This window comes from Lytechinus variegatus, chromosome 17 (genome assembly GCF_018143015.1).
Source record: "Lytechinus variegatus isolate NC3 chromosome 17, Lvar_3.0, whole genome shotgun sequence".
In the NCBI taxonomy this organism is placed as follows: Eukaryota; Metazoa; Echinodermata; class Echinoidea; order Temnopleuroida; family Toxopneustidae; genus Lytechinus; species Lytechinus variegatus.
The window spans coordinates 13,703,505-13,730,605 of NC_054756.1; the positions used below are offsets into that span (position 1 = coordinate 13,703,505).

Here is a 27,101-nt window from a genome sequence, read left to right on the forward strand (position 1 = left end):
ATGTCAGACGTTTACACCATGCTGCCCTCACCAGACATCAATGTAGGTAAGAAATACAGAGTACTTATAAAAGAGAATGATAGTAAAATCTAAAACTGACCCGAGACAGTGTCTATTCTGACAAAAAGCAAAACTAAAACGCTTTTGTAATAAAATTAGAGCTTTGCAAGTCACTGATGGCATATGCTTTGTGAAACTAGTCTATTATTGTCATTTTCTTGATAAAAAATTTGTAGAAAATGTTTAGGGTTGTGAAGCTAGCGGCCATAAGATAGTCGAGACACGTTTTTTGTGAATTGTATCATTTTTTTTTAGAATGACCCAGCAATGCAGTTTAGGCCTGAGTAAATCCACGTAATAGTTTGAGTGGAATTCGTTTTAAAAAATAAAACGTGATTTCCCACTGTAGGTTGGAAACGAAAAGGTGTCGTATCATCAACTGTATATATCTGTCTTTTACGCATTACTACATGAAACAATAATAAAGGAACGATATAAACCATAGAGTTTTTTCATTTATGTGAGTATTTGACGATTTCTTTTCTACTGCACCCCTAAATTTCAAATTGAACCCCTAGGGGTGCAATTTTGAACCCAGGGTGCAAAAATGCGCATACATTCGTAATTCCGAAGCTTCGTAATTCCGAAGGTTCGGTTATTCCGAAGGTTCGTATTTCCGAAGGTTCGTAATTCCGAAGGTTCGTAATTCCGAAGGTTCGTCAATCCGAAAACGAAATAAGGTTCGTAATTCCGAAGGTTCGTTAATCCGAAAACGAAATAAGGTTCGTAATTCCGAAGGTTCGTTAATCCGAAAACAAAATAAGGTTCGTAATTCCGAAGGTTCGCTAATCCGAAAACGAAATAAGGTTCGTAATTCCGAAGGTTCGTTAATCCGAAAACAAAATAAGGTTCGTAATTCCGAAGGTTCGCTAATCCGAAAACGAAATAAGGTTCGTAATTCCGAAGGTTCGTTAATCCGAAAACGAAATAAGGTTCGTTAATCCGAAAACAAAATAAGGTTCGTTAATCCGAAAATTAAATAAGGTTCGTATTTCCGAAAATGAAAATAATTCATTTTGGTAACAAAAACGATGTTGTCATTACAAGATTACACGATATTATGCAATGATAGTAATAACGATCGATGATGTGTGTTGGGGCCAAAGCATGTATTTCATTAAGAATGGCGCCCTGATCAAGCATAGGCTAATTTCGATTTTATCTGAGCAATTGCTGCCTATGAGCAAATGGTTTAATTAAAGATGCAGGGGATCAAGTGTGTTGGAAGCGTGCGAGCAACCTCTAGATAATAGGATTTGTATTGGAGGGGATGTCATTTTTAATAACAGCTTCTGCTGGTAATAAAAATAAAAATAATACTAATAATGATCCTTGTGAGATGTTGAAAGCGCGAATCGCAAGCTGAAACTAGTAGACATTTCATGTAACAAGACGTGAAGTGAGCATTCGGAGCATTTTTTGTAATCGTGAGAAAGATGTGTATCTTTCTAAAGAATTAATGCGAGGGCGAGTTGTAATTTGTTTATATACTGACCTGGGGCCCGTTGCATGAAACCTTTTACCTGAGAAAACTCAGGTTGTTTTTACAGGATTTTTTGCCCTGTGCTAAAGTAATTGGCGGAAATCAGACTAACCTTAGTTTTCAGTTTTTACCAGAGTTTTCTCAGGTAAAAAGTTTTATGCAACAGGCTTCAGAAAGTAATCTTTTAAGGACTGCATTTAGTGACTCATGAATAGAATATATATCTCACGAACTAAATAATGAGAGCGCGAACCGCAAGCTTAAAATTTGTGATATTCCAACCTGAAAACTGGACATTTCATACTTCTTTTTTGTAACCAGGAATAGAATGAGTTCCTCAATAAACAATACTTGATGCGAGCGAGAAACGTGAGCCAAATTTTTCCGATTTTCCAACCTGAAAACTGGACATTCTATAGCATTCTTTTTAAAAAAATAATAATAGCTGGGAGAATAGTTTTCAGAACTGAAGTGGCTTCCCTGGGTAAATGATATCTTTATCAATATCATCATTCTAGGCCCACATGAAATTTCCAAAAGTTTGAGCACGTGATTCGCTCGCAACATCTCACAAGGATGCCCTTTTCACAGTATTGACCAAAAAGGTGAATTTTACATCTTCAGATTTGACTTTTTCCCCCAAACCGCTTGCTCTCTACGCTCGCAGAAATGAAACGTAAATATAACTTTAGCATGTTTAGTGATCACTTAAAAAATTGTGCTCAATTTAGTTACTACAAAAACACACAACCTCTTTACACAGATGATAATCTAATGGTGAAAATATCCGTTTGCACCAATTTGCCCCTATTGGCCCCCTTTTTTTACTTTGCCCCCCCCCCCAAAAAAAAAAAATACGTTCCGCCGCCATTGGCTAAAACACGCATCGTCTTCATGGCTAACTGCAAAAAGTTCTTAAAATGTCCCCTTTAGATCAGATCAGAGCTTATATATTTAAAAATTCTGTTCGCGCTTCTTGCTAGCAGTTATTATCTAAATTTAGTTACATATAGGCATCTCGCTTTGAATATCACAAACATATTGCCCATCATATTAACAAAAATATAGCTCGCGCTCGCATTATTTAAAAAGGGTTTATCATGTTATTACATATTTACTTTATTTTATAAGGATAAAGCTAATTATTGACTGTTAGGACTACCCTTTCAAAGAAACAAACAAAAATCAACTTTAAACTGCCGATCAAGGAAAATATGGCTAAAAAGAAAATCCCCCCCCCTCTATTTGACGAAAGTTGGATCCGCCGGGAGGGAGGCAGGGGGCATCAAAAATGGAATAAAAAACAGGGGAATTAATATTTTCCAAAATGGGAAAGTTCCTTTTTCAAAAATAAATATGCCGTTTTTCATGTTTTTTCGAAATAAAATACTCTTTTAAAAGTATACAAGTTAAGTTAAGTTTTCAGGCTGGAATATTGAAAAATTTCAGCTTGCGCTTCGCACTCTCATTCGATTGGTGAAATATGCATCCTAAAGAGGTCACTAAATGCTTTCTTTAACAGGTTCCTTTTCTGGTCAGTATGTTTAAGCTCGCGTTTTGCGCTCGTGTTAATTCTTTAGTTAGATGCACATCTTTTTAATGACAGCAGAAATCTGCTCGGATTTTTAAAAACTAATTTTCATTTTTTATTGAAATAACCTAAAGTTTAGCTTGTGATTCACGCTCGCAACACCTCGCAATAATGCCATTTTAAGAATAAATGACCACAAAAAACGTTATACAACTTCACCTTTGAATTTGTTTTACCAAGCCGCTCGCTCATTATACTCTCTCCCGAAAAATAAAGCCTAAATATACATTTTGCCATAATAAGAAGTCACTTCAAAAAAAGTTATTCTCTACTTAAATAATCACTATCAAACAGACAATGACTTCAAGCAGATGATAATCTTAAGGTGAAAACATCACCACAGTCCCAATTTTGACGTATGAGTTTCATTTTTTGGCTTTACCCCCAACGAAAATTCGTTCGGCCGCCCTTGCCTTCCCATCCTCATAATGATAATTGAACGGCAACAGTGTCCCCCGCCCCCCTCCCCTTGCCTCTGCCTCTGCTTTCCCGGTTTTCATTTTTCGGATTAACGAACCTTATTTTGTTTTCGGATTAACGAACCTTATTTTGTTTTCGGATTAACGAACCTTATTTCGTTTTCGGATTAACGAACCTTCGGAAAAACGAACCTTATTTTGTTTTCGGATTAACGAACCTTATTTCGTTTTCGGATTAACGAACCTTCGGAAAAACGAACCTTATTTTGTTTTCGGATCAACGAACCTTATTTCGTTTTCGGATTAACGAACCTTCGGAAAAACGAACCTTATTTCGTTTTCGGATCAACGAACCTTCGGAATAACGAACCTTTTTTCGTTTTCGGATTAACGAACCTTCGGAACAACGAACCTTATTTCGTTTTCGGATTAACGAACCTTCGGAACAACGAACCTTATTTCGTTTTCGGATTATCGAACCTTCGGAATAACGAATCGTCGGAATTACGCCACAAATGTTCGGATTAACGAACCCTTTTTCGTTTTCGGATTAACGAACATCGAGGTATAGGCAATTTACGTGTTTCGGAATTACGAACCTTCGGAATAAAGAACCTTCGGAATTACGAAGCTTCGGAAATACGAAGTGTAACCGCAAAAATGAACCCCAACCGCAGGGTTCAATTTTTGAACCCCAAATCAGGGGTTCAATTTTTTAACCCATAGGGTGCTGATTTTGCATCAACCTTTCGGGGTTTAATTCTTAACATTTATTTCTGTGTGTGTGCAAGTAAACTTCAAAATTTCTGTTAATGATATCTATCAATATATCCATCAGTGTTGTAGTCAAGGCTCAAACCTCCAAGGCCAAGGCTTTAATACCCAAGACCAAGGCTTCAATCCCCAAGGCCAAGGCTTCAATTCCCAAGGCCAAGGCATGGAAACCCAAGGCCTAAAAACCTCAAGGCCAAGGCATTTCAAACTTTCAATATATGGAACAATGAGCCAACAACAAGGCGGCAGTTCGAATATCAGTTCGGCGCCCCTAGTTTGAGTATCAATTGGCGCCCCCTAGCTCGAACATCGATTCGACCCCCCCCCCTCCCTAGTTCGAGTATCGATTTGGCGCCCCCACTTCGAACATCATTTCAGCGCCCTCCTAGTTCGAATATCAATTCGGCGCCCCTACATGTAGGTCCAACATCAATTTGGCGCCCCTAGTTGAATATTGATTGAGCGCCCCTACATGTATATAGGTCGATCATCAATTCGCCCCCCCCCCCGTTCGAAAATAAATTTGGCCCCCAGTTCGAACATCATTTTGGCATCCCTTCGAACTCAATTTGCCTTCCCTAGTTCGAATATCATTCCCCCCTAGCTCGAGTATAAATTTTGCGCCCCCTAGTTTGAACATCAATTCGGCGCCCCCTAGTTTGAGTATCAATTTGGCGCCCCCTACCACGAACATCGATTCGGCCCCCCTCCCTTGTTCGAGTATCAATTTGGCGCCCCATTTCGAACATCATTTCGGCGCCCTCCTAGTTCGAATATCAATTCGGCGCCCGTACATGCAGGTCCAACATCAATTTGGCGCACCTAGTTCGAATACCATGTCGCCCCTCCCCCTTGCTCGAGTATCAATTTGGCGCCCCTAGTTCCAACATCAATTTGGCGCCCCTACGTCGAACATCAATTCGCCCCCCCGTTCAAACATCAATTCTGCCCCCAGTTCGAACAGCATTTTGACATTCCTTCGAACATCATTTCAGCGCCCTTTTGGTTCGAACATCATTTCCTTTCCTCCTCTTCCTCTTTTTTTCTTCTCGTCCTTCCCCTCTTCCTCTCCACTTTTCTTCTCTTCTTTCCCCCTTTCTTTTTTCATCTCTTCTTTCTTCCCTCTTCCTCTTTCTCCTTTTTTTCTCCCCTCCCTTTTCTTCTCTTCCCCCTCTTCTTCTTTTTTCTCTTTCTTTCCCCTCTTCTTTTCCCCTTTTTGTCTTCCTTTCTTTCCCCTCTTCTTTTTCTTCTTTTCTTTCCCCTCTCTTTTTTTCTTTCCTCCCTCTTCCTCTTTCTCCTTTTTTCCCTTTTCTTTCCCCTCTTCCTCTTTTTTCCCACTCTCCCCCTCCCTTTTCTTGTCTTCCTTTCCCATTTTCTTCCCCTTCTCTCTCTTTTTTCCTCTTCTTTCTTCCCCTTCCTCTCTTTCCTTTTTTCTCCTTTTCCTCTCTCCTTCCCCCGCGTCCTCTTTTTTTCTTCTCCCTCCCCCTCCCTTTTTCTTCTCTTCCTTCCCCTCTTCCTCTTTTTTCTTTCCTCTCTCCTTTTTCTTCCCTTCTTCTTTTCTTTCCCCTCTCTTTTTTCTTTCTCTTCTTTCCTCCCTCTCCCGGCCTCCCCCTTCTTTTCTTCTCTTCCTCCTTTTCTTTCCTCTTTTTCCTCTCTCTCTTTTTCTTCTCTTCCTTTCCTCTCTTCCCCTCTCTCTTTTTTTTCTCCTTTTCCTTTCCCTCTCTTTTTCCTTCTCTTTCTTTCCCCTTTTCCTCTCTCTTTTCCTTCCCTTCCTTCCCCCTCTTCCCTTTTTCTTCTTTTCTTCTCCCCTTTCCTCTCTCCTTTTTTCCCTCTTGTTCCTTCCCCCTCCTCCTCTCTCTTTCCCCCTCTCCTCTCTCTCTTTTCCTTTTTTCTTTCCTCCCTTTTCCTCTCTTTTTTCTTCCCTTCTTCCTTTCTTCTTTTCTTTCCCCTCTTCCCCTCTTTCTTTCCCTCTCTCTCTTTTTTTTAGCCGAAGGGGGGGGGGGGCAAGGCCCCCTCGGCCCCCATGGATCCGCGCCTGTCTCAAACAATGCAAGCGCGAAGCACGAGCTTAATTTTTTGATATACTGACATGATAAAGGAGCATTTTGACAAATTTTGGTAAGAATTTCCAAAGAAGATAGGTTACTCACAAATCGAACACTGCAAGCGCGCAGCACGAGCTGAAAATTTTGATATGTACAAACAATTTGTATAAATCAAACAAAATAATGAAAGCTTGATGTGCAAGCTAAAATATTGTGTGCACATTGATTTCAGAACTGGATATATAAGTGCCATTTAATCCTCTTGAATGGGATTAATTTCACTGGCAATGCGCGAAGCGCGAGCGAAAATTTGTATATAAAGTCTATTTTCCAATTCTTCCCCTCACCTTTTTTTGTTTCCTTTGGGGTCGGGCCGGCGGCCGTTACGAGGCTGTAAATTACACGTCATGGGTATAATACCTCTTTCTTACTTTTCTTTCTGTTCTTCATATTTTCTATCAAGGTAAAGAGTACACTTTTTTCTGCAGGTTGTCAAAAAATAGGGGGGGGGCGGGCCCGGCTCGGCCCCCTCCTGGATCCGCGCCTGTTAACGTGCAAAGGTGGTGATTCTCCTTTACACGGGGCCTCCATGTAACGTCATATCCGAGGGACGGAGTGTTTCCACTTTAACTAGCCTGCATCAATGAAACAGGGGAGAGATGTTTATACACAACGCACTGGCTTCAGTCATCCGCCTGGGATGGACTCGAACCCACGATCTTTGGTTCGACGGGCAAACGCTTTATCGACTGAGCCAACTTCGTTATTTGTTATCCGATTTTGATTAAATTTTCAGCATTCTGCGTTGTGAATTCTACTCTATTTATTTAGATATAAATATCTTCAGCCCGGAATATCCCTTGAAACAGAGACGGAAATCAAATCGTCAGTCACAGTCTTCCAATGGGCTCTATAACCTTGCCACGCTGGTGTGTTATCTAACCTGCGCCGGCACAAAATTGTGTATTAATAGCGTCTGAATTGCAACAAACAAAACCTATACCCGTTCAGTTGTTGAATGAAAAAAAAAATATATATATATCGATAGCATAGAATAAAGAAACAAGAAAAAAAAACAAAGACAGTCCATAAGGACATTCCTAACTTACCTAACTAAAACAAATATTAATAACGCAACAACCATCAAATCAAAATGAACCAGGTGGGTGTTTCATTAAGCTGTTCGTATTTAAGAACTACTTTAAGAACGCCTGGTGATCCTTTCTAACGCGCTTAACCATCGCCAATGAATACATTTGTCGCAAGACTTAAAGGATCACCAGTCGTTCTTAACATACGAAGAGCTTTATGAAACACCCACCCGATCCCTTGCAAAAATATCTCATTTTGTGTCAATCTTATTTGATTTTCTGGGAATATGGTATGACACATTGGTGATGTAGTCAGGTCCAGATTTTAAAAAATGTGCTCAGAAAAAGTGTGTTAGGCATTTTGTGTTAATGCTGATTTATCAATTGTTTTAAGGTAATTCAGGGGTGCTGAATCCAAAAATGCTGTTTGCCAAACTTGATTCCGACGTTTTCATCCTCAAATCGGCAAAAAACAAAATGGCGGCATTTTTAATGTAGTTTCCCGTATTAAACGATTTTTATGGGTGATTATATTTATAAAAAAATTGGGATCTATGCGTTATTTTTTATACCCAGGGTCGCAAACATAATGTGTCCGATAGATTCGTCAGCCATCTTTAATTCCAAGATGGCTGCCATGATTCACAGCTGCTGATTTGATAAATAATATGGCAAAATGTTTGATAATTTGGGGGCGATGCTGGCATATTCACATTGGATATCTTTAACGTTTCCGCCATTTTTTCCTCGCCTGCATAGCAGAAGCAAGACATGGACGTCGCTTTTCCGACGGCGGCGGCGAAGTCAACATCAAATCTTAACCGAGGTTAAGTTTTTGAAATTTCATAACTCTTAGGGTTTAGATGTCTATTTCATGAAACTTAGGCATGTTAAGATTAAACAAAGTCTATTGACACAGGTTATAGTTACAAAACGTTGTCAAGGTTACCTGGAAATCCAACATAGCGTCCACAACGGCAGTCGTTGTTGTACCATCAACTCCAAAAATAAAATAAATCCTCAAAATCAAAATCATCAAAAAAGCTTTCAAGGCAAATAGTGAATCAAGCCATGTTTACAAGATAGTCAGTGTGTGTGTCAGAGAATCCAAGATTACCTTCCAAAATGACGTTGTAACTTTGTAATGCTCCAAATTCATGTAATATCCACCTGGTAGAAATAACTTTGGGGTCTACCGAGAATAAAATAAAACATATTAAAAAAATCATGATTCAAAAGTGAAAAATTACATTGGAAAAATTTCAAGGCTTATCATTGGTGCAGTTTTGCCCCCCCCCCCAAATAATGATGACTTAAAAAATAGTTGTTATTTCTTTAAAATCTGGCTGCAAAGTTCCTATACTATCCACCTACAATATAAGAACATTTTTGTGCCTTTCTCATGATTTCAAGGGTCATATGACATAGGTGAAGACAGATTACAGGGAACCATTGTTGTCCATTTTGTCAAAAAATTGAAGAACGATCAAAAAAATTACATTCAAATTGGCCACCATTATTACAAAAATGACAATACTTCATATCCCATCTAGTGCCACTATTTTGGTATCTCTGTTTCTAAGACTCGTGAAAATATGTTTTATAAGAATTAGTGATATAAATAGGTGGTGGTGCAACAATGAGTAAACATTAAAAAACAAACTTTAAAAAATAAGGTACACTTTCCTCTAAAAATTTCCATAATTCACTGATAAGTATTTCAAGACCCGTCATTTTTGTGCTCAGGACTATCCTATGGTTTCATGATTAGGGGACAGTAGTCATTTTCACGCAATTTTAGAAGTCGCTTTGGACTCTTTACGAAGAAAAAGAAACTTACCATCTTTTTTATTTGCTCCGATTTATTATTTCAGCCTTCAAACCACAAAACATGTAGTGTAGATTTTGTTCACCTAATTGATACTATGTTAAGCTGATGGAAGTCTTTTAAGACTCACTTTGAAAGCCAACTTCAAATAATCGGCAAAATGGACTGCTTCATATCATTGTAACTAATCCAAAAGTATTATTCAACCCTTGAAATCATAGTGTAGACAGCAACATCATATTTCGCAAATGGATTTTAAATAGATTATGTCAATTTTTGAGTATCAGCAGCCATTTTAGACTCCTTAATTGGAAGCCATCTTTGATTTTTAGACATACAGGACCATTTATTGCCCTTGTAACTTATCCTAGTGTATTACTTGACCATTTAAACCAAGGGTGAGACAACATAATCATATACCCCAGGCGGATATTAAACAAACTATGACAGTTTTTAGGTAACAGTAGCCATTTTAGACTCCAACTTTGGAAGATGTTGGATTCTTGGACATGCTGGACCTCTGACTGTCCTTGTAACTTGTCCTTATTTATTACTTGACCCTTTAAACCATTGGTTAAACACCAAGATCATATACCCCGGGCTGATACTAAACAGACTATGTCAGTTTTTCGGTGAGAACGGCCTTTATAGACTCCATTTCTGGAAGCCATTATGGATTTTTGGACATGATGGAACCACTAACTGTCCTTGTAACTTGTCCCAATCTAGTACTTGACCCTTTAAACCATGCGTTATACTAAAAAATCATATTCTCTAGGCGGTTATTAAACAAACTATGTCGGTTTGTAATTAACGGCAGACATTTTATACTCCATTTTTGCAAACCATCCTGGATTTTTGGACATGGAGGACCATAGACTGTCTTTTTTACTTGTCCTAACGTATTTCTTGACCCATTAAACCATGGATTAGACACCAACATCATGTGCCCAAGGCAGGTATTAAACAAACTATGTCGGGTTTGTGGGTTTTTTTTTAGATAACAACAGCTATTTTAGATTTTGGATTTTTGGACATAGTGGACTGTTGACTGTCCTTGTAACGTGTTCCGGTTTACTTCTTGACCCTTGAAATCACCAATGAATACAATCCAAAAAAAAGACACTAAAATACGTAAAAGATGAATTATGAATTTTTAGGCTATGGCAGCCATTTTTACGCAATCTTGGATTTTTAGGTATCCTGGAGTGCTTACAATGTATGTTCACTCTTTCCCTTTTTGCCCTCCACCATTGAATACATGTATGCACCGAAAAAGGTGTCAAGGGTAGATAAAGTGCCGGTTATTTTAATTTTCAGTTAATGGCGGCCATCTTAGACGCCATCTTAAGACGCCATCTTAAAAATAACCACTTTCCCGGATACGGATTTTGGTGGATTTTTAATATGTTAGATTTGAGATCAAATAGTACCAAAAACCGTCGGCAAACATTTTTGTTACAAGTTTTGGGGGTCAGAATAGAGTAAAAATGGGTGTAGAATGGCGGCCATTTTGTTTTTGCCAATTTGAGGATTTTAACGTCAAAATCAAGGTTGGCAAACAGCAAATTTCGACTCAGCGCCCTCAAATTATGTGAAAGCACTTCTCAATTCAGCATTAACACGAATTGCCTAAGGCAGTCTACTTTTCTCAAATCTGGACCTGACTAGTGGTGATTTTTTACCTGACTGCTAAGAAAGCATGAATGCTTGTAAGCAAGCAACCAGAGGACCGACGGCTTAAGGTCCTCTCCGAAGGACCTGGTACTGAGGATTAATGCCTTACCAAAGGGCACTAGCGCACCAAGTGGGAATCGAACCCGGGTCACCGGAATACGAATCCCCCGCTCTACCGACTGAGCTATCGCGCCTCCTTATTGGTATTGAATGGTGTCGAAAATGTAGCCTCGATATTCCAACACCAAGCAGTTTGGATCATGCTTTGAATCTACCCCTGCTCTTTGTGCAGAGTCTGTCCTCTTTCTACCTCCTGGGTGCATCAGCAACAACACGAGAGCCCAAATACATACGCTTACTAGTATTCTTACGCAACCTCCACACCAGGCGCGGATCCATGGGGGAAGGGCCGAGGGGGCCTTAATTGCCCCCCCCTTCCGCTAAAAAAAGAGAGAGGGAAAGAAAGAGAAAAGGAGTGGAAGAGGGGAAAGAAAAGGAGTGGAAAAGGGGAAAGAAAAGAAGAAAAAGAAGAAAGGAAGAAGGGAAGAAAAAAGAGGGGGAAAAGGGGGAAAGAAAAGAAGAAAAGAGAGGAGAGGGGAAAAGAAGAGGGGAAAAGAGAGAGAAAGAGGAGGAAGGAAGAAGAGGAAAAAAAAGAGGAAAGGGGTAAGAAAAGAAGAAAAAGGGAAGAGGGGGAAGGAAAAAAGAGAGGAAAAGGGAAAGAAAGAGAAGGAAAAAGGAAAGAAAAAGGGAAAGAGAGGAAGAGGGAAGAAAGAAGAGGGAAAAAGAGAGAGAAGGGGAGAAAAGTGGAAAGGAAGACAAGAAAAGGGGGAAGGAAGACAAGAAAAGGGAGGGGGAGAGGGGGAAGAGGAAGAGGGGAATGAAAAGTAGAAAAAGGAGAGAGAGGAAGAGGGAGGAAAGAAAAAAAAAGAGATGGGAAAGAAAAGAAGAAAAAGAAGAGGGGAAAAAAGTATAAAAAGGGGTAAAAGAAGAGGGGAAAGAAAGAGAAAAAAGAGGAAGAGGGGGAGGGGGAGGAAGAGAAGAAAAGGGAGGGGAGGGGAGAAAAAAAAGGAAGAGGGGGAGGAGAGAGAGGAAGAGGGGAAAAGAAGAAAAAATGAGAAAGAGGAATAGGGAAGAAAGAAGAGAAGAAAGAGAGAAAGGGGAAAAGAAGAGAAGAAAAGGGAGAAGAAGAGGGGAAGGACGAGAAGAAAAAAAAAGAGGAAGAGGAAAGAAAATGATATTCGAACCAAAAGGGCGCTGAAATGATGTTCGAAGGAATGTCAAAATGCTGTTCGAACTGGGGGCAGAATTGATGTTTGAACGGGGGGGGGGGGGGTTGATATTCGACGTAGGGGTGCCAAATTGATGTTGGAACTTGGGGGCGCCAATTTGATACTCGAGCTAGGGGGGGGGGGCGAAATGGTTTTCGAACTAGGGGCGCCAAATTGATGTTGGACCTACATGTAGGGGCGCCGAATCGATATTCGAACTAGGAGGGCGCCGAAATGATGTTCGAAGGGATGCCAAAATGATGTTCGAACTGCGGACCGAATTGATGTTCGAACGGGGGGGGGGGGGGGGGGAGCCAAGTGATGATCGACCTACATGTAGGGACGCCGAATTGATATTCAAAGTAGGAGGGCGCCGGAATGATGTTCGAAGGGATGTGAAAATGATGTTCGAACTGGGGGCGCCAAATTGATACTCGAACTTGGGAGGGGGGGGGGGGCGAATCGATGTTCGAGCTAGGGGGGGGGGGGGGGGCTGTTACACCCACAAATGTAATAATCGCCACAAATGTCATAACACCCACAAATGTAATAACAACTTTACCCACAAATGTAATAACGCCCACAAATGTAATAACACTTTACCCACAAATGTAATAATGTATTTTACCCACAAATGTAATAATGACTTTACCCACAAATGTAATAATTTGATGGGATTTTTGGCGAAATCCGTTCTAAACTAAAATCTATAGTAATGCGTTCATATAGCACAAAAGTTCAGTTTTTTTTCCAGACCCGGTTAATAAAATATTACAATACAAGTCCAAAGTCTTTTTCCAGACCCGGTTTTTCAAGATTATAATATACGTCCAAAGTCTTTTTCCGGACCCGTTTTTTCAAAAATTGTAATATAAGTCCAAAGTCTTTTTTCCAGTCCCGGTTGTTTCAAAAATTATAATATACGTCCAAAGTCTTTTTATCAGACCCGGTTAATCAAAAACTTATAATATACGTCCAAAGTCTTTTTCCAGACCCGGTTGTTTCAAAAATTATAATATACGTCCAAAGTCTTTTTTTCAGATCCGGTTAATTAAAAAATTATAATATACGTCCAAAGTCCTGGTTAATTCAAAATTTATAATGCAAGTCCAAATCTTTCTTTCAGACCTGGTTGTTTAAAAAATTATAATATAAGTCCAGAGTTTTTTTTTTCTTGACCGGTTGTTTCAAAAATCATAATATACTTCCAAAGTCTTTTTCCAGACCCGAATGTTTCAAATTTTTTTTTATATATAAGTCCAAACAAAGATACGATAGTGATATTCTTGTGGAATAAAAATGAGCATCGAGCTTAGTATTTTCTCCAGACCCAGTTAATTAAAACTGGTGGAAAGGTAACAGAGACCCCAACTCTCTTATTTATGGTAAATAACATGGAAATATAGCGTAGTCTTTCATCCAGACCCAGATCTTTCAAATAACAAATGAATAATAATAAAAAAAGCAAACAAAGACCCACGATCCTATTTATGTAGAATAACATGGAAATATAGCGTAGTCTTTCATCCAGACCCAGATCTTTCAAATAACAAATGAATAACAACAATTATAATAATAAATTAGTAATAATAAAAAAGAAAATAAAGACCCACGATCCTATTAATGCTGAATGACATGGAAATATAGCGTAGTCTTTCCTCCAGACCCAGTTATAAAAGTCATTTAAAACACAATAACTACAACAAACAAAGACAACGTCAGACAACTCCTTTCCATGAATCGCTCCCCTGGCCCTAAGTTTTGATTTTTTTTATCATAAATTTATTTGCCTGGAAGAAAAAGTGAATGCTTATTAAATCATGTATTACAAGATGTTAGGCTGGAAGAGGGTTAAATGTTTTTTTCTGTATTTTTTCAATAAACTTGTTTTGTCAAATTAAGTATGCTGGGGTCTAAGTTTTAAGATTAATGTTTCGCTTAATTTGTATTTTTAAGAGAACTGGGTGAGGGGTAAAGACAACACTCTAAGCCCAAGCATTTTAAGTGGGTTTAATTTTGAAGATTGGTCTTAGCTGTGATTTTTTTATATATTTGTTTAGCTTTTAGATAACCGGGTCCAGTCGAAAGACTAAGCATAATACTCGTGTTGTTCCACAAGAATAAGAATATGAGTCTTTTGTTTTTAAGATTGTTTAAATCATTTTTAAATCACCGGGTCTGGAATAAAGACAACGCTCTAAACATGTGCTTTACTACATACATGGTCTTAATTTGGAGGATTGTTGGTTCTTAGATTTGTTGTTGGGGTTGAGTTTTATTGATTTTTTATTCCTGAAATAATTGTGTCTGGAGGAAAGTCGATCTTCGACAATCGGTCTTCATGTTGTTCCACAGTAATTAGATTATTGGGTATTCGTTTTAGAATATTTGTAAAAACTATTTTATTTTTCAAATAATAACCAAGTCTGGAGAAAGGATGTCTGCTTTACCCACGCGTTATTACAATGTTTTGTAGGGGTAGTAGTATTATTTAAAAAAAACTGGGTGTGGTGTAAAGACATATTTTTACTGGGTGAAACTTTGGAAAATTGGTCTTAGATTTGAAGTTTTTTAGTTATTTTTTTTAATAGCCGGGTTTGGAGGAAAGAGTACGTTTTAAAACTCGTGTTATTCCACAAGAATAAGAATATAAGGTCTTATGTTAGAAGATTTTTTTCGTAACTGTTTTAGGTCTGGAATAAAGACAACACTCTAAACCTCTTTTTAAAACAGGTTCTTAGGTTGAAGGTTTGTTTGGTCTTAGACTTTGATTTTTTTTTAAATTCTTACTATTAGCGTTTTTTTGAGAAAAAAAACTTGGTCGGGCTGAAAGACTACGCTATATCCAGCATTAATAAAATTATGGGGTCTTTATACTGTTTTTAAACTGTTATTCATAATGTTGAAATAACAAATAACCGGGTCTGGAGAAAAGACTACGCTTGATTCTCAATTTACTCTTAGTGCATATATTCACAATATACACCATATAAGTTGAAACAACAACAAAGACATTAATTCCACCAGTTTTAATTAACTGGGTCTGGAGAAAAGACTAAGCTCGATTCCCATTTTTTCCACAGGAATATCATTATCGTATCTTAGTTTGGACTTATATCATAAATTTTGAAATAACTGGGTCTGGAAAAAGACTTTGGACTTGTATTAAAATTCTTGAAACAACCGGGTCTGGAAAAAAGACTTGGACTTGTATCATAATTCTTGAAACAACCGGTCTGAAAAAGACTGGATTTATATAACAATTTTTGAAACAACCGGGTCTGGAAAAAAGACTGGACTTATATTATAATTTTAGAAACAACCGGTTCTGGAAAAAAGACTTTGGACTTATAATATAATTTTTGAAACGACCCGGTCAGGAAAAAAGACTTTGGACTTGTACTTTAATGTTTTATTAACCCGGTCTGAAAAAAGACTCTGCAATTTTGTGCTATATGAACGCAATTCCATAAGATTTTAGTTTAGAACGGATTCGCCAAAAATCCCTTCAAATTTATTACATTTGTGGGTAAAGTCATTATTACATTTGTGGGCGATCAAAAATTATTACATTTGTGGGTAAAGTGTTTATTACATTTGTGGGCGTTATTACATTTGTGGGTAAAGTGTTATTACATTTGTGGGCGTTATTACATTTGTGGGTGCAACAGGGGCGCCAATTGATACTCAAACTAGGGGGGGGGGGGGCACCGAATTGATGTTCGAACTAGGGGGCGCAAATTGATACTCGAGCTAGGGGGGAATGATATTCGAACTCGGGAAGGCAAATTGAGTTCGAAGGGATGCCAAAATGATGTTCGAACTGGGGGCCGTATTTATGTTCGAACGGGGGGGGGGGGGGGGGGCGAATTGATGATCGACCTACATGTAGGGGCGCCAAATTAATATTCAACTAGGGGCGCCAAATTGATGTTGGACCTACATGTAGGGGCGCCGAACTGATATTCGAACTGCCGCCTTGTTGCTGGCTCATTGTTCCATATATCGACAGTTTGAAATGCCTTAAGGTTTTTAGGCCTTGGGTTTCCATGCCTTGGCCTTGGCCTTGGGGATTGAAACCTTGGTCTTGAGTATTAAAGCCTTGGCCTTGGAGGTTTGAGCCTTGACTACAACACTGATGGATATATTGATAGATATTATTTACAGAAATTTTGAAGTTTATTTGCACACACTAAGAAATAAATGTTCAGAATTGAACCCCGAAAGGAGATGCAAAATCAGCACCATATGGGTTCAAACATTGAACCCCTGATTTGGGGTTCAAAAATTGAACCCTGCGTTTGGGGTTTATTTTTGCACCTGCGGGTTCAAAATTGTTATGGGTCCTTCGGTCGTCGGCTTTACCTTATTTGGTTTAGTACGACCTCACCTTCTACACCTCGCGCAAATCGGACTCTAAACACGAAGTGTTGGGGCAAAAAGGACATCCTTTATAAAACATTTTAATTTTGTTTTATCCTCCCCCTCAAATTCGACCCTAAACACGTAATTTTCCGAGCGAATTTATACCCTTTTTTCATTATATTTGTGTTTTTGACACCCTCATCACGTTACGTACGTAACGTGCCCTATCGTGAAAAGGACATCCTTTTTACGTGTGTTTTTTGGTCGCGCATGGTATCCACTCGTCAATGTAAGTGGCCCCCGGGCTTAGGCTTGATTTTCATTTTGTTAATCATTCTCAAGCTTGGGGAAAATGTAGAGAAACAAGTTTTAAATGAAAAGTGAAATGTAAACCACTTTAAATTACAAAAACTTAGTGAAAAAAATGCTGGAGATGTCTGATATAAACTTTTGTTCAGATTCAATTATGTCCTCAGATCCAGCTGACACAAAAAAGGGTAAAGGTTGTGCTTACTAAGTGTTGAAATTTCAATTTGGGTGGCAAAATTTTTACAAAATACTTGAATGTATCCGTTTTATTTCAATTGACTAAAAGTGCAAGGGAAATGTATGAGAAATGTTTCGCAGGGTAAGTTTGATTTCGCCCTTTCCCCTTGACACTGCGTGAAAACAAACATTTCTGCGCAAACAGATTTCTTCGAGCTTTACAAAAATGGACAGTGCTCACTCAAGTGTAACATTCTGTCAAAACTTTTACTTTCATTGGATAGATGAGACCCAAACCTAAGATTATATGTGAAAAAATTACCCACATGTTGTATATTTTATAATTCCCAGGGCTTTTGCAAAGTGTAAACTTTTTTTGATACGCACTGTATAATTGCCTATTAATATTATCGTTATTATTATTATGTATTATCAAATTACAGAACCTCTCCAGACCCGTTTAGTTGGTGGACGTGGATCCTTTGAAGGCCGAGTTGAGGTTTACTACCATCTTTCCTGGAGAACTGTCTGTGACGACGGTTTTGATCTAAATGACGCCCATGTGATTTGTCATACATTGGGATATCCAAGAGCTTCAGCTTATAACTTAAGTGCATCCTTTGGTGAAGGTACAGGCGAAATCCTCCTGGATAATGTAGAGTGTACAGGAACTGAGTCAAACATCGCATTTTGTCGACATAACGGTTACTACAATCACAACTGTGGGCACCATAATGACGTAGGGGTCATCTGCGACGGCGTCGGTAATTCTTTGATTGGTTGAATGCTAGAAAGATTACGTTTTCCATCCATTCAGTCAGTGAAGATGATGATAATAAACAGTAAACCGAATACCCTCAATTTCAATGAATCTTATTATTTTTAGCCTTCTTACATTCTGTTAAGAAACTGCAGGAAATCTCATTAAAACATTTCAGCCTTTGCCATTAGCGCTCCTTAACTACGCAGTGTCAATAGTGTAAACGAACATAACCAGTGGAGAGCCTTATAAAAAAACGATTTCGTGTCATCTTGATTATCCTTCCAGAAATCATTTCAACGTGCTTGTAAAGGAGTTTCCAAATAACAATCATTTTCTTCTAAAATTTAGTTTGGCAGGCCATTGGGTATCAAATAAGTTTCAAGGGACTTCCGCCTCTAAATCTACCGCTTCTGCTGCGTAAGTAAAGACAAAATTTACACATCGGCTTGGATATTCTTCTCGAAAGGCAATTTTAGAGGTCATGGGGAACACCGGCCTAACACCTTACAAAATGACATACATTTAGCGACGTATTTTGCCGATTTAATCCGTCGTTGAATTTTGAGATCGCTTTTAAAACTATTTTCACCATTGATTAAAAAAGAAAGAAAAAGGAAGATGATCACAGAATACGACGCAAAACATTCTCATTAAATTCCGAAGATATCAATCAATTTTCTGATATTATTTTTCTTGTTTCAGTTTCTACACGTAACTTGTACTACTACAAAAGAGAAGGGCGGGTGGATGTTAACTATCAAGGTTCATGGGGAACTGTTTGTGCCGATGGCTTTGGACTAGCAGAAGCGAACGTGGTTTGTAGGATGGCAGGTTATACCTTTGCCGAGTCTTACTCGTCATGCTGTCCCTATTTTGAAGAAGGAGATGGTGACATTCATCATTTCAATTGCACAGGAGAAGAAGTGAATATTGGACACTGCAGCCACAATCCTTTAGGAACCAACATTTGCGGACACCACGACGATGTTGGAGTCACATGCACAAAACGTAATAATGAATGAATGAATAAATACAAAACAAACATTCAGATTTCAAATTCGTATTCATATATTTCCGACAGAAAAATATACATTCGATATTCTGTTAACTAAAATTTAACCGGACCGGGCATGACAACGAAGCCATGTGACTGTCCTGTCATTGATACTCTCATTTTTGGTTTACTTTGACTGTTTTCCAGCATCAGATGGTTTACTGACGGTTGGTCTAATATCACCTTGTCCAATCATCAGATGGGCTAACAACATTTGGGCTAAACCCAATTGGTCCAATTCTCTTTTAGTCTAACAACCTCTTGGTCTAATAGCCAACTTGTCTAATACCCAGTTGGGCTAACCGTCACTTGGTCTAATTTCATTTTGCCTCATTGCCATTTCGTCATATTTATTTTACTGTCACTTGGTGTACAGGGGCGTAACAGGGGTCGGTGGCTGGGGGGGGGGGGGGGGGAGGGCAAGAGCCAAAATTTCCTGTCATATCATGGAACAGGCAATGGCGTCATAAGGCAAACATATCTGAGGGGGCGAAATGGCGATATATCGGGCCAAAAATTATATAAATGCGAGCGAGCGATCTTTCATAGGTGTGCCCCCTCAAAACATTTGGATGATACAGTACACAACTGCATATTAAGTTGTATGAAAGCTCTATGATGATTATACACGCAATTTCATTAAAATTAGAGGCCATCTGTAAGGCTTAAGATGGCTTTAATATCAAGAGATAATTCGAGATCAAATGAACAATAATGAATAGTGTTATTTTAGAATGAATAGACATTAGACCAATTGTGAATTAGACCAAGTGATGATTAGCCCAACTGGGCAACAGACCAATTGGCGATTAGACCGAGTGGCCATTAGACTATTTGCCTATTAGCCCAGTGATCAGTAGACCGATTGGATATTAGACCATAATTTAGACAAAATCAAAATTAGACCAAGTGGAAATTAGCCTAAGTGGAAATTAGACCAAGTGGTGTTAGACCAACTGGAAAAAAGACTAAATGGTTTTTGTCCATCTGCTCATTAGACGAATCGGATATTAGACCAAGTGGGAATTACACAAATATGCCCAACTGGTTATTAGCCCAAATGGAAATTAGATGAATTGGATATTATATTAGACCAAGAGGGAATAAGACGAATTTGATATTTTAGAACTGTTTGTAGACGAAATGAGTTTAGACTTAGTGAAGTTCAGTGAACAAAGTGTTAAGAAGACCAAGTGGTATTAGACCATCCGATAATTCACCTATCAGATTCTGAGGAGATTGACATTATTGGGACCCACGATAAAAGAGTGATTTATTGCCTAGAATCATGAGGTACAATTAATCTATGTTACTACAGTTTCGATTAGAGAAACTGAGGTAGCGAAGCCACACTTGAGACGGAAATTACTTGGGGAATCTGCATTGGGCCTTTATCTCTCAGAAGGCCAAACTGGCGACTTTACTGAGAGGAAGACTTTGATTGGTCGATTCGAATCGTTGCCATATTCAATTTCAGATGTTATACGAAGTTATACGAAGTGTTAACATTAAAGTTCCTTTATGAATATTGGCTAAGAGTATTTTTTTGTAAACCAAATTAAAGTCATACACACTAAGAAATGTTTGAAACCTCTAATGAAGCACTTGTACCAACCTTTAGGGGTGTAATCTTGCACCCTAAGTGGCAAAAGGTGAAAAATGCACCTTTTTATCATTAAATGCACCAAGAATGCTCGCTTGCACCCTAATAGATGCACATTATGAACATGTTAAGGTGCAAAGTACTTGACATTAAAAAGGGTTCAAATTTGAACCTTTATCACATTGTTCAATTTCGCACCCTATAGGGTTCTTAACATAGCTAAATGCACCCATAAATTAGCATAATTATCATTAGCACACCTTTGGTTGCAGCTATTGTACCAACCCGGAGGGTTTAATTTTGATCCCCTATTTCTTAGTGTGTAGGTGACCTTCACAGCATTATTCTATGAATTCTAGTTGAAGATGCCCATCTATTGCGGAACTTTTCCTTTTAACAGTTCCAGTTCGCCTTGTCGGTGGCGATACACCGAATGAAGGGCGAGTCGAGGTGCTGCAGCCAAATACCCGAAGTTACTGGGGAACAATTTGCAGTGATTCCTGGGATATCAACGACGCTACCGTGGTTTGTCGAATGTTGGGATATCCTGGGGTTTCTTCTGCAATGAAGAGCTTTGGCCCAGGCTCAGGGGACATCATCCTCGACAACGTCGATTGTGATGGATCAGAAACACATCTTACACAATGCAACCATGCTGGATATCTGGTTCATAACTGTGACCATATTGAAGATGTTGGTGTTGTTTGCAGCGGGCAAGGTGACTTTTAACTGCCAACCAGATTTACAAAGGTTTTAGTCTCACTAGATAATAAAGATAGGTAAATGATATATGGTAAGCGACCTATATAGGCGCACTTTTAAAATAAGCAAATGATGTCATTTATTGGAGTCATATTGGCACAATTTGAATTTTTCATTACAGAATTTTTCATTACAGCGAAAAAAACACCGTGATTGTCCAAGCGAGAGCACATGATTAAAATTCTTCTCCATCAGTTGCATCTTCGTTCAGCACTGACTTTTTTCTTCAGTGCAAGTACCAAAATGAAAGAAAAGACTTATTTCAAGCAGCAGTTTGAATTGAATTTTCCCAAATAAATGATTGTTTTCTTAATGATTGAGGATAATTAATGTGTAGTTTCAATGAATTGATAACTTAACCAGACTTCTTACTCGAGGTACACGAAGGGAAAAGTAGTAAGACACATGAAATTATCAGTGATTCCTTCAACATGTTCAAGAAGAACAGTTCTAGATTTTTTTTTGGTGAATAATTGCCTATTATTTAAACAATATCTTCTTTCAAACTAATTTTGTTTGTTCTTCCCTGACTATTTTATACTCATTGTCTATTTTTTTCTTAATACTTGTACATCAAATTTTATATACTTTTCAAATATCATGAATATAATGATATAAATTCCTATTTCCTATGTCGTTTTTGTAGCCGAGCTCGGGGTTCGTCTAGTAGATGGCCCTGATGAGAGCCAGGGACGTGTTGAGTTGTTTTACTTTGGAGCATGGGGTACTGTATGCCATTATAGCTGGACGCTTCTAGACTCGCATGTTGTCTGTAAAATGTTAGGATTCATCGGTGCTACAGGATATTCAAGTTCTTCAACATACGGTCCAGGGACGGGAGAAGTATTGTTACGCAATCCTAGATGCACAGGGAATGAAGCAAGTCTTCTTGATTGTAATCTGGGTTACAGTTTTGGTGTCACATACTGTTATGATCATACACGCGATATTGGAGTTTCTTGCTTGAAATGGGGTAAGAAATAATGAACGATGAGTGCTCACTACAAGTAGAAGAATGTTGGCCTTTTTTGAAATTAATAAAAAAAATTGTGTATATATAACGACCGCAACTGATTGCAATCTCGACCCCGTAGGTATTAACCTACATACAACTGTGATCGAGCAAATGTAAATGTATTGGTCAATAATTGTTGCATTAATTTTCAGAATAGAAATAAGGCGAATAAGGACATCCATTTTTGCAAAAAGCTAGTGGTGCTGCATGGAGAAAATGGAAAAGAAGAAGTTGACGAAAAAGAAGTTGATGATGAAGAAGAAGTTGATGAAGAAGAAAAAGAAGACGATGACGAAGATGGGGAAGGAGAAGTGATTTGTTATCAGTCAAGCTCTGTTCCGAAAGATGTACAACGTACAGTATTGGAAATACGAGAAATCACATATAAACAAAATTAAAGTGTGGGATTCCCGAAAATATCTAAAAACTTTTGATATTCTATTGAAAAAATAGAAGTAATAAATTTGCCAGTAGCAGGAAGGGCTGTTTACTCTTAATCCAAAGTAATTGCATCTCTCATGATCTATGATACTGGATATTCATTGTTTTTACTTGAATTAGATGATCTTCAGGTTCGTCTGGTCAATGGAAGATCCAACAAGGAAGGCCGTGTAGAGGTCTTATACTCCGGTACTTGGGGGACAGTGTGCGATGACAAGTGGGATCTTGAAGACTCTGACGTGGTTTGTAGAATGCTCGGATTTGAACGGGCCGAGAACTTCTCCTGCTGCGCTGGCTTTGGACCAGGATCTGGACCTATACTGCTGGAAGATGTGGAGTGCGAGGGGACGGAGTCAAACATAGGCCACTGTCGAAGAAGTGCGTACGAAGTCCATAACTGCGACCATTCGGAGGATGTTGGCGTATCGTGCATCGAATACGGTAGCTTATTAAATTTTCTCTTCCATAAAATGAAACTTGTTAATCTTTCTCTCATTGGGGATGGTCATTCATTTAGAGCAAAAGATAAGTTAAGTGAAATGTTATACATGTATAACGAACACACAGTCGTGCTACTTATGCTGTTATATGAATGTATTTGTCCGCGTACCTTCTCCGTATTCCATAAACCTTTTATTCACCTTTAGAGAATAGAAACTACTCTTAAAACCCGATGTGATATTTATGTCTGTATGAATATGCCTGTATGTTGAAGATTACCTATCGTAAAATCAATCTCGAAGACTGTTTTGTACTTTCTCCGATAAAAAATCCGGTAACAAACCCTCAGTAAATTTAAGCGATTGGCGAAGTATAACTGCAATATTCTGTTACGAAAATCGATGAGATAAATTATTTGATATAATTCAAAATAGAAAATATGAAACTTAAAGTAAAGAACGTTTTACATGGAATCATTTGACTTCATCAACAGAAGTGGACCAAGAATCCTCTACAACTATGGCAGCGGAGACGACAGAGACGCTTTCTTCTAATGACGGTAGAAATAGCATATCACAGGCTGCCGCAAAGGGTATATTCTGTTATATATTTTGGGTTTAATGTTAGGTTCAATGTCTTATAATATGATTAAAGTTTAAAGTTTAATAATTAATTAGCAATATAATTTTTATACACCGCATAGAATCTTTCGACTATCATAAATTTTCCCCGATACTCCATGAATTGGTCCCCTCAAATTTTTGGCTCATTATACGCTACTGAAAATAATCGCTTCTACTCGAGCCCGTTTATTTTCTCTTATTTGAGAAAAATGGCGAGTACTGACAGGACCATGTCTATTCCATTGCATTGCCAACGTGCATGGCCCTCGGAAGCGGGGATGTTCGGGTGATGAAGCGCCCCAATACTTTCTTGGGGGTGCTGCGTGTATCTTTCTCCATAGGTAGCACCCCTTGGAATTCTGGAAGGTGTGAAAAAATGGAGAAATGTAACCGAAATGATCTTCATTTTGTAGTGAAACCTTGTTCTTTTATGTTAATCAAATTCCACGGGATCTTGTTTTCCTTTTCAAGTTTACATCTGCACCCTCAGTAACTGAAAATATAGTTCCAGGGCCCTGCCAATTTGATAACAGAATAGAATCGTACAATATTATTCACTTTGGAACAGGTATCTCGAAAAACAATTGATATCCAACCGAACTCTCACTTTGCGTAGTTGCAGAGACTTGTCACAAACATTATTCGGACAAAATTTTGAGAGGACACAACATGGGGGGGGGGGGTATTTCTAATTAGTCGTGATAGAGCGAAGCGAGACGTGAGCCAAGGAGCCAAGTGTTTGAATTGAAATATATTTTGTGACATGCAGGTTTCACGACGGAAAATAAACAGTAACCTGTTTTATTTTATTTCCTTTCTTTCCTTATTTTTCCGGTCATGGAACTTTTTGGAGTACGGTCTCCCATTTCCAAAGCCCCATCTACCATGTCTACGCCATTAATGCATATAAGAGTGGCAGGTGGTAAAACAATGATGGGTTTACAAGGGGAGTGTTTCATCAACATTTTCATCCGACAAGTTGTCAGATCTGACATCTTTCTCTGATGTTGATTGGCTGAGAGGTACTTTTACTATGGTAACTGTCGGATAAAATGGGACTTGTCGGATAAAACGTCCGACAAGTTCTTTCATGAAACGCCCCGGGTCTACAATATCATGAATTCGGCACCCAATGCTTGATATTCATGTTTACGAATAGATTCATTGATTAATTTTCCCTTTTCCCCCCTTCGTAGGTACAATCGGATTCCTCTCTGTCTTAGTCATTGGTATTCTACTTGTTTGTATCATCATGACAGTAGTGATGCAGAAATACAGGTATGTCTGGAAACCAATCCCACTTTTGAAATAAGAGTGAAGGTTGAAGTGCATCAGACTACTGTCGCAAATAATATTTTATAAAAATAAAAATGCAGAAATATAACTGCCATTATTAGAATTTTGACAGTTCCTATAATTGCATCACAGGTTTATCTAGTTGTAATATAATATTTGTAAACGAACATGGACCTATAGTAGCACCAACATTTGCTATAATGTAGATTACGATTATGAAATATTAACTCATTGGTCCCTGATAAGTGTGTAAAATAAAATGCAATCTTCATTGGCTATTATTTTTTTTTTATTGCAAACGCTGTTTTACGTAACGGAGCCTTCGTGCGTTTTACGCACATTCATAACTTACGCAGACATCCACCGGCTTACGGAAAGCAAAATAATATTACAATCATCATATTATGAGAAGGGAGATATTCATTTCCCTCACATGCCTGAGGTTCCATTTCATTTACTCCGCCGGAAATTTCTCCGATTGAACATTGCACGTTAAACCTAGCATAAAATCTTACCTCCAAAACAAAATAAACTCTAATCCTCATCTTTAAGGGCACACTTTTCGATATCCAGGTGGGTGGGTGGGCTGAATGTTTTTTTTTTAAATGCTATATAAGCAAAAGAAAAAAAATGACTTACCATCATAGCAAAAAAAAATGGTCCTCTGACAAATCATCTGAAAGGGGAAAAATTGTCTCAATGGAATGAAGAAAAAAAATACTCAAAGAAGAAAGGGAAAAGAAATGCATCAACCCAAACTTCCAGCAGCCCCCCCCCCTCCCCTGAGTATCTAATGGCGCGTCCCTTATACCATTCTGAGCCAACAAATCTATTATAACCCCAATCCTAACCCTATACCCTTTAAGATATTAAGACCGGAGCAAAAGTCACAGATGCAAATTCCGTGTCACCCCTCTGCATGACGTACCCAATCATCTAGGCTGGAGAGATATACATGATAATCATTTTATCTTTACAATTGTCTTCCTTAGACGCATCGCAATGAATCGTCAGCCTTCAAATCCAAACTGTTACGACGGACCACAACGCGGGAAAGATGGCACCATGGAGCTTAATACTGTCTCTGGGTCCAGGATCAAAGACGAATCTTCAACCAACCAAGCCGATATGTATGAATCACTTCAACATGTTGACAGTAGAGATTTATCTTATGAAAATATTCAGAAACGAGATAAATAAACGAATTAATCGAAAGATATTCAACATGCACTGTTTCATAATGCTTGTCAGATCTGATAAGCTGTCATTATCCGACAGTTGCCAATAAGAGGACAGTGATTTCGTGTTATTCAAAATCAAAAGATCTTTTAACGTTTCCGGACCTTACTGGTGACAGCTACCATGAACTGGTGCTTAAAAATATATCGCATCCCGGTTGGTTCTCACACTCATAATTAATGTAAACTTTAATTAATATGAAATCTAGATCTTCAATATTGATCGTCGTCATCATCATCATCAGCATCATCAACATCGTTATCATCATCACCATCATCATCACCTTCATCGTCAATCATCATCATATTCAATATTCATACTCATAGTCATTCATAATAATTTGTTGATATATCTTCGCTCAGTGGACTTGGCGGCAGAGCAGTGATGTGGTAAGCATTACCACTCTGCACGAGTGGGTAATCCAGCCATTCAATATGTATTAATCGTAATTTTATGCTGTAAATAGCTGAGCTAACTCTTTTTTTTCGTTTGGGGTATGTTTTTTTTTATTTAATACAATAGGAAAATTATATATGTATTCTTTAGAAAGGGTTTAAGTGTTGCTAATCTCAACCGTACCTAAGAAATTGATATTTTAGTTTTTAAGTCTATGTATTTTCCAATATTCACTAAGAATGGGTTTCCTCTTTATTGCTATACATATCCTGCATGTACATGGTGTTCAGAATGTTAATTTCGAAAGGATAATTTCACCTAAATGCGGGTTAAACCATGCAAAAAAAATTCTTGTGCACACAGTCCCCACTGACACAATAG

General features: G+C 38.3%; 1 protein-coding gene across 1 annotated transcript; it reads left to right on the forward strand.

The window, feature by feature from the left end:
- On the forward strand, positions 1-27,101 carry LOC121431249 (deleted in malignant brain tumors 1 protein-like). The gene is made up of 9 exons (XM_041628759.1): positions 1-46; positions 17,531-17,851; positions 18,553-18,858; positions 20,908-21,225; positions 21,916-22,242; positions 22,846-23,166; positions 23,660-23,758; positions 24,986-25,067; positions 26,078-27,101. The coding sequence occupies exons 1-9, from the start codon at positions 1-3 to the stop codon at positions 26,283-26,285; spliced, it is 2,028 nt and encodes a 675-aa protein (XP_041484693.1). The 3' UTR covers positions 26,286-27,101.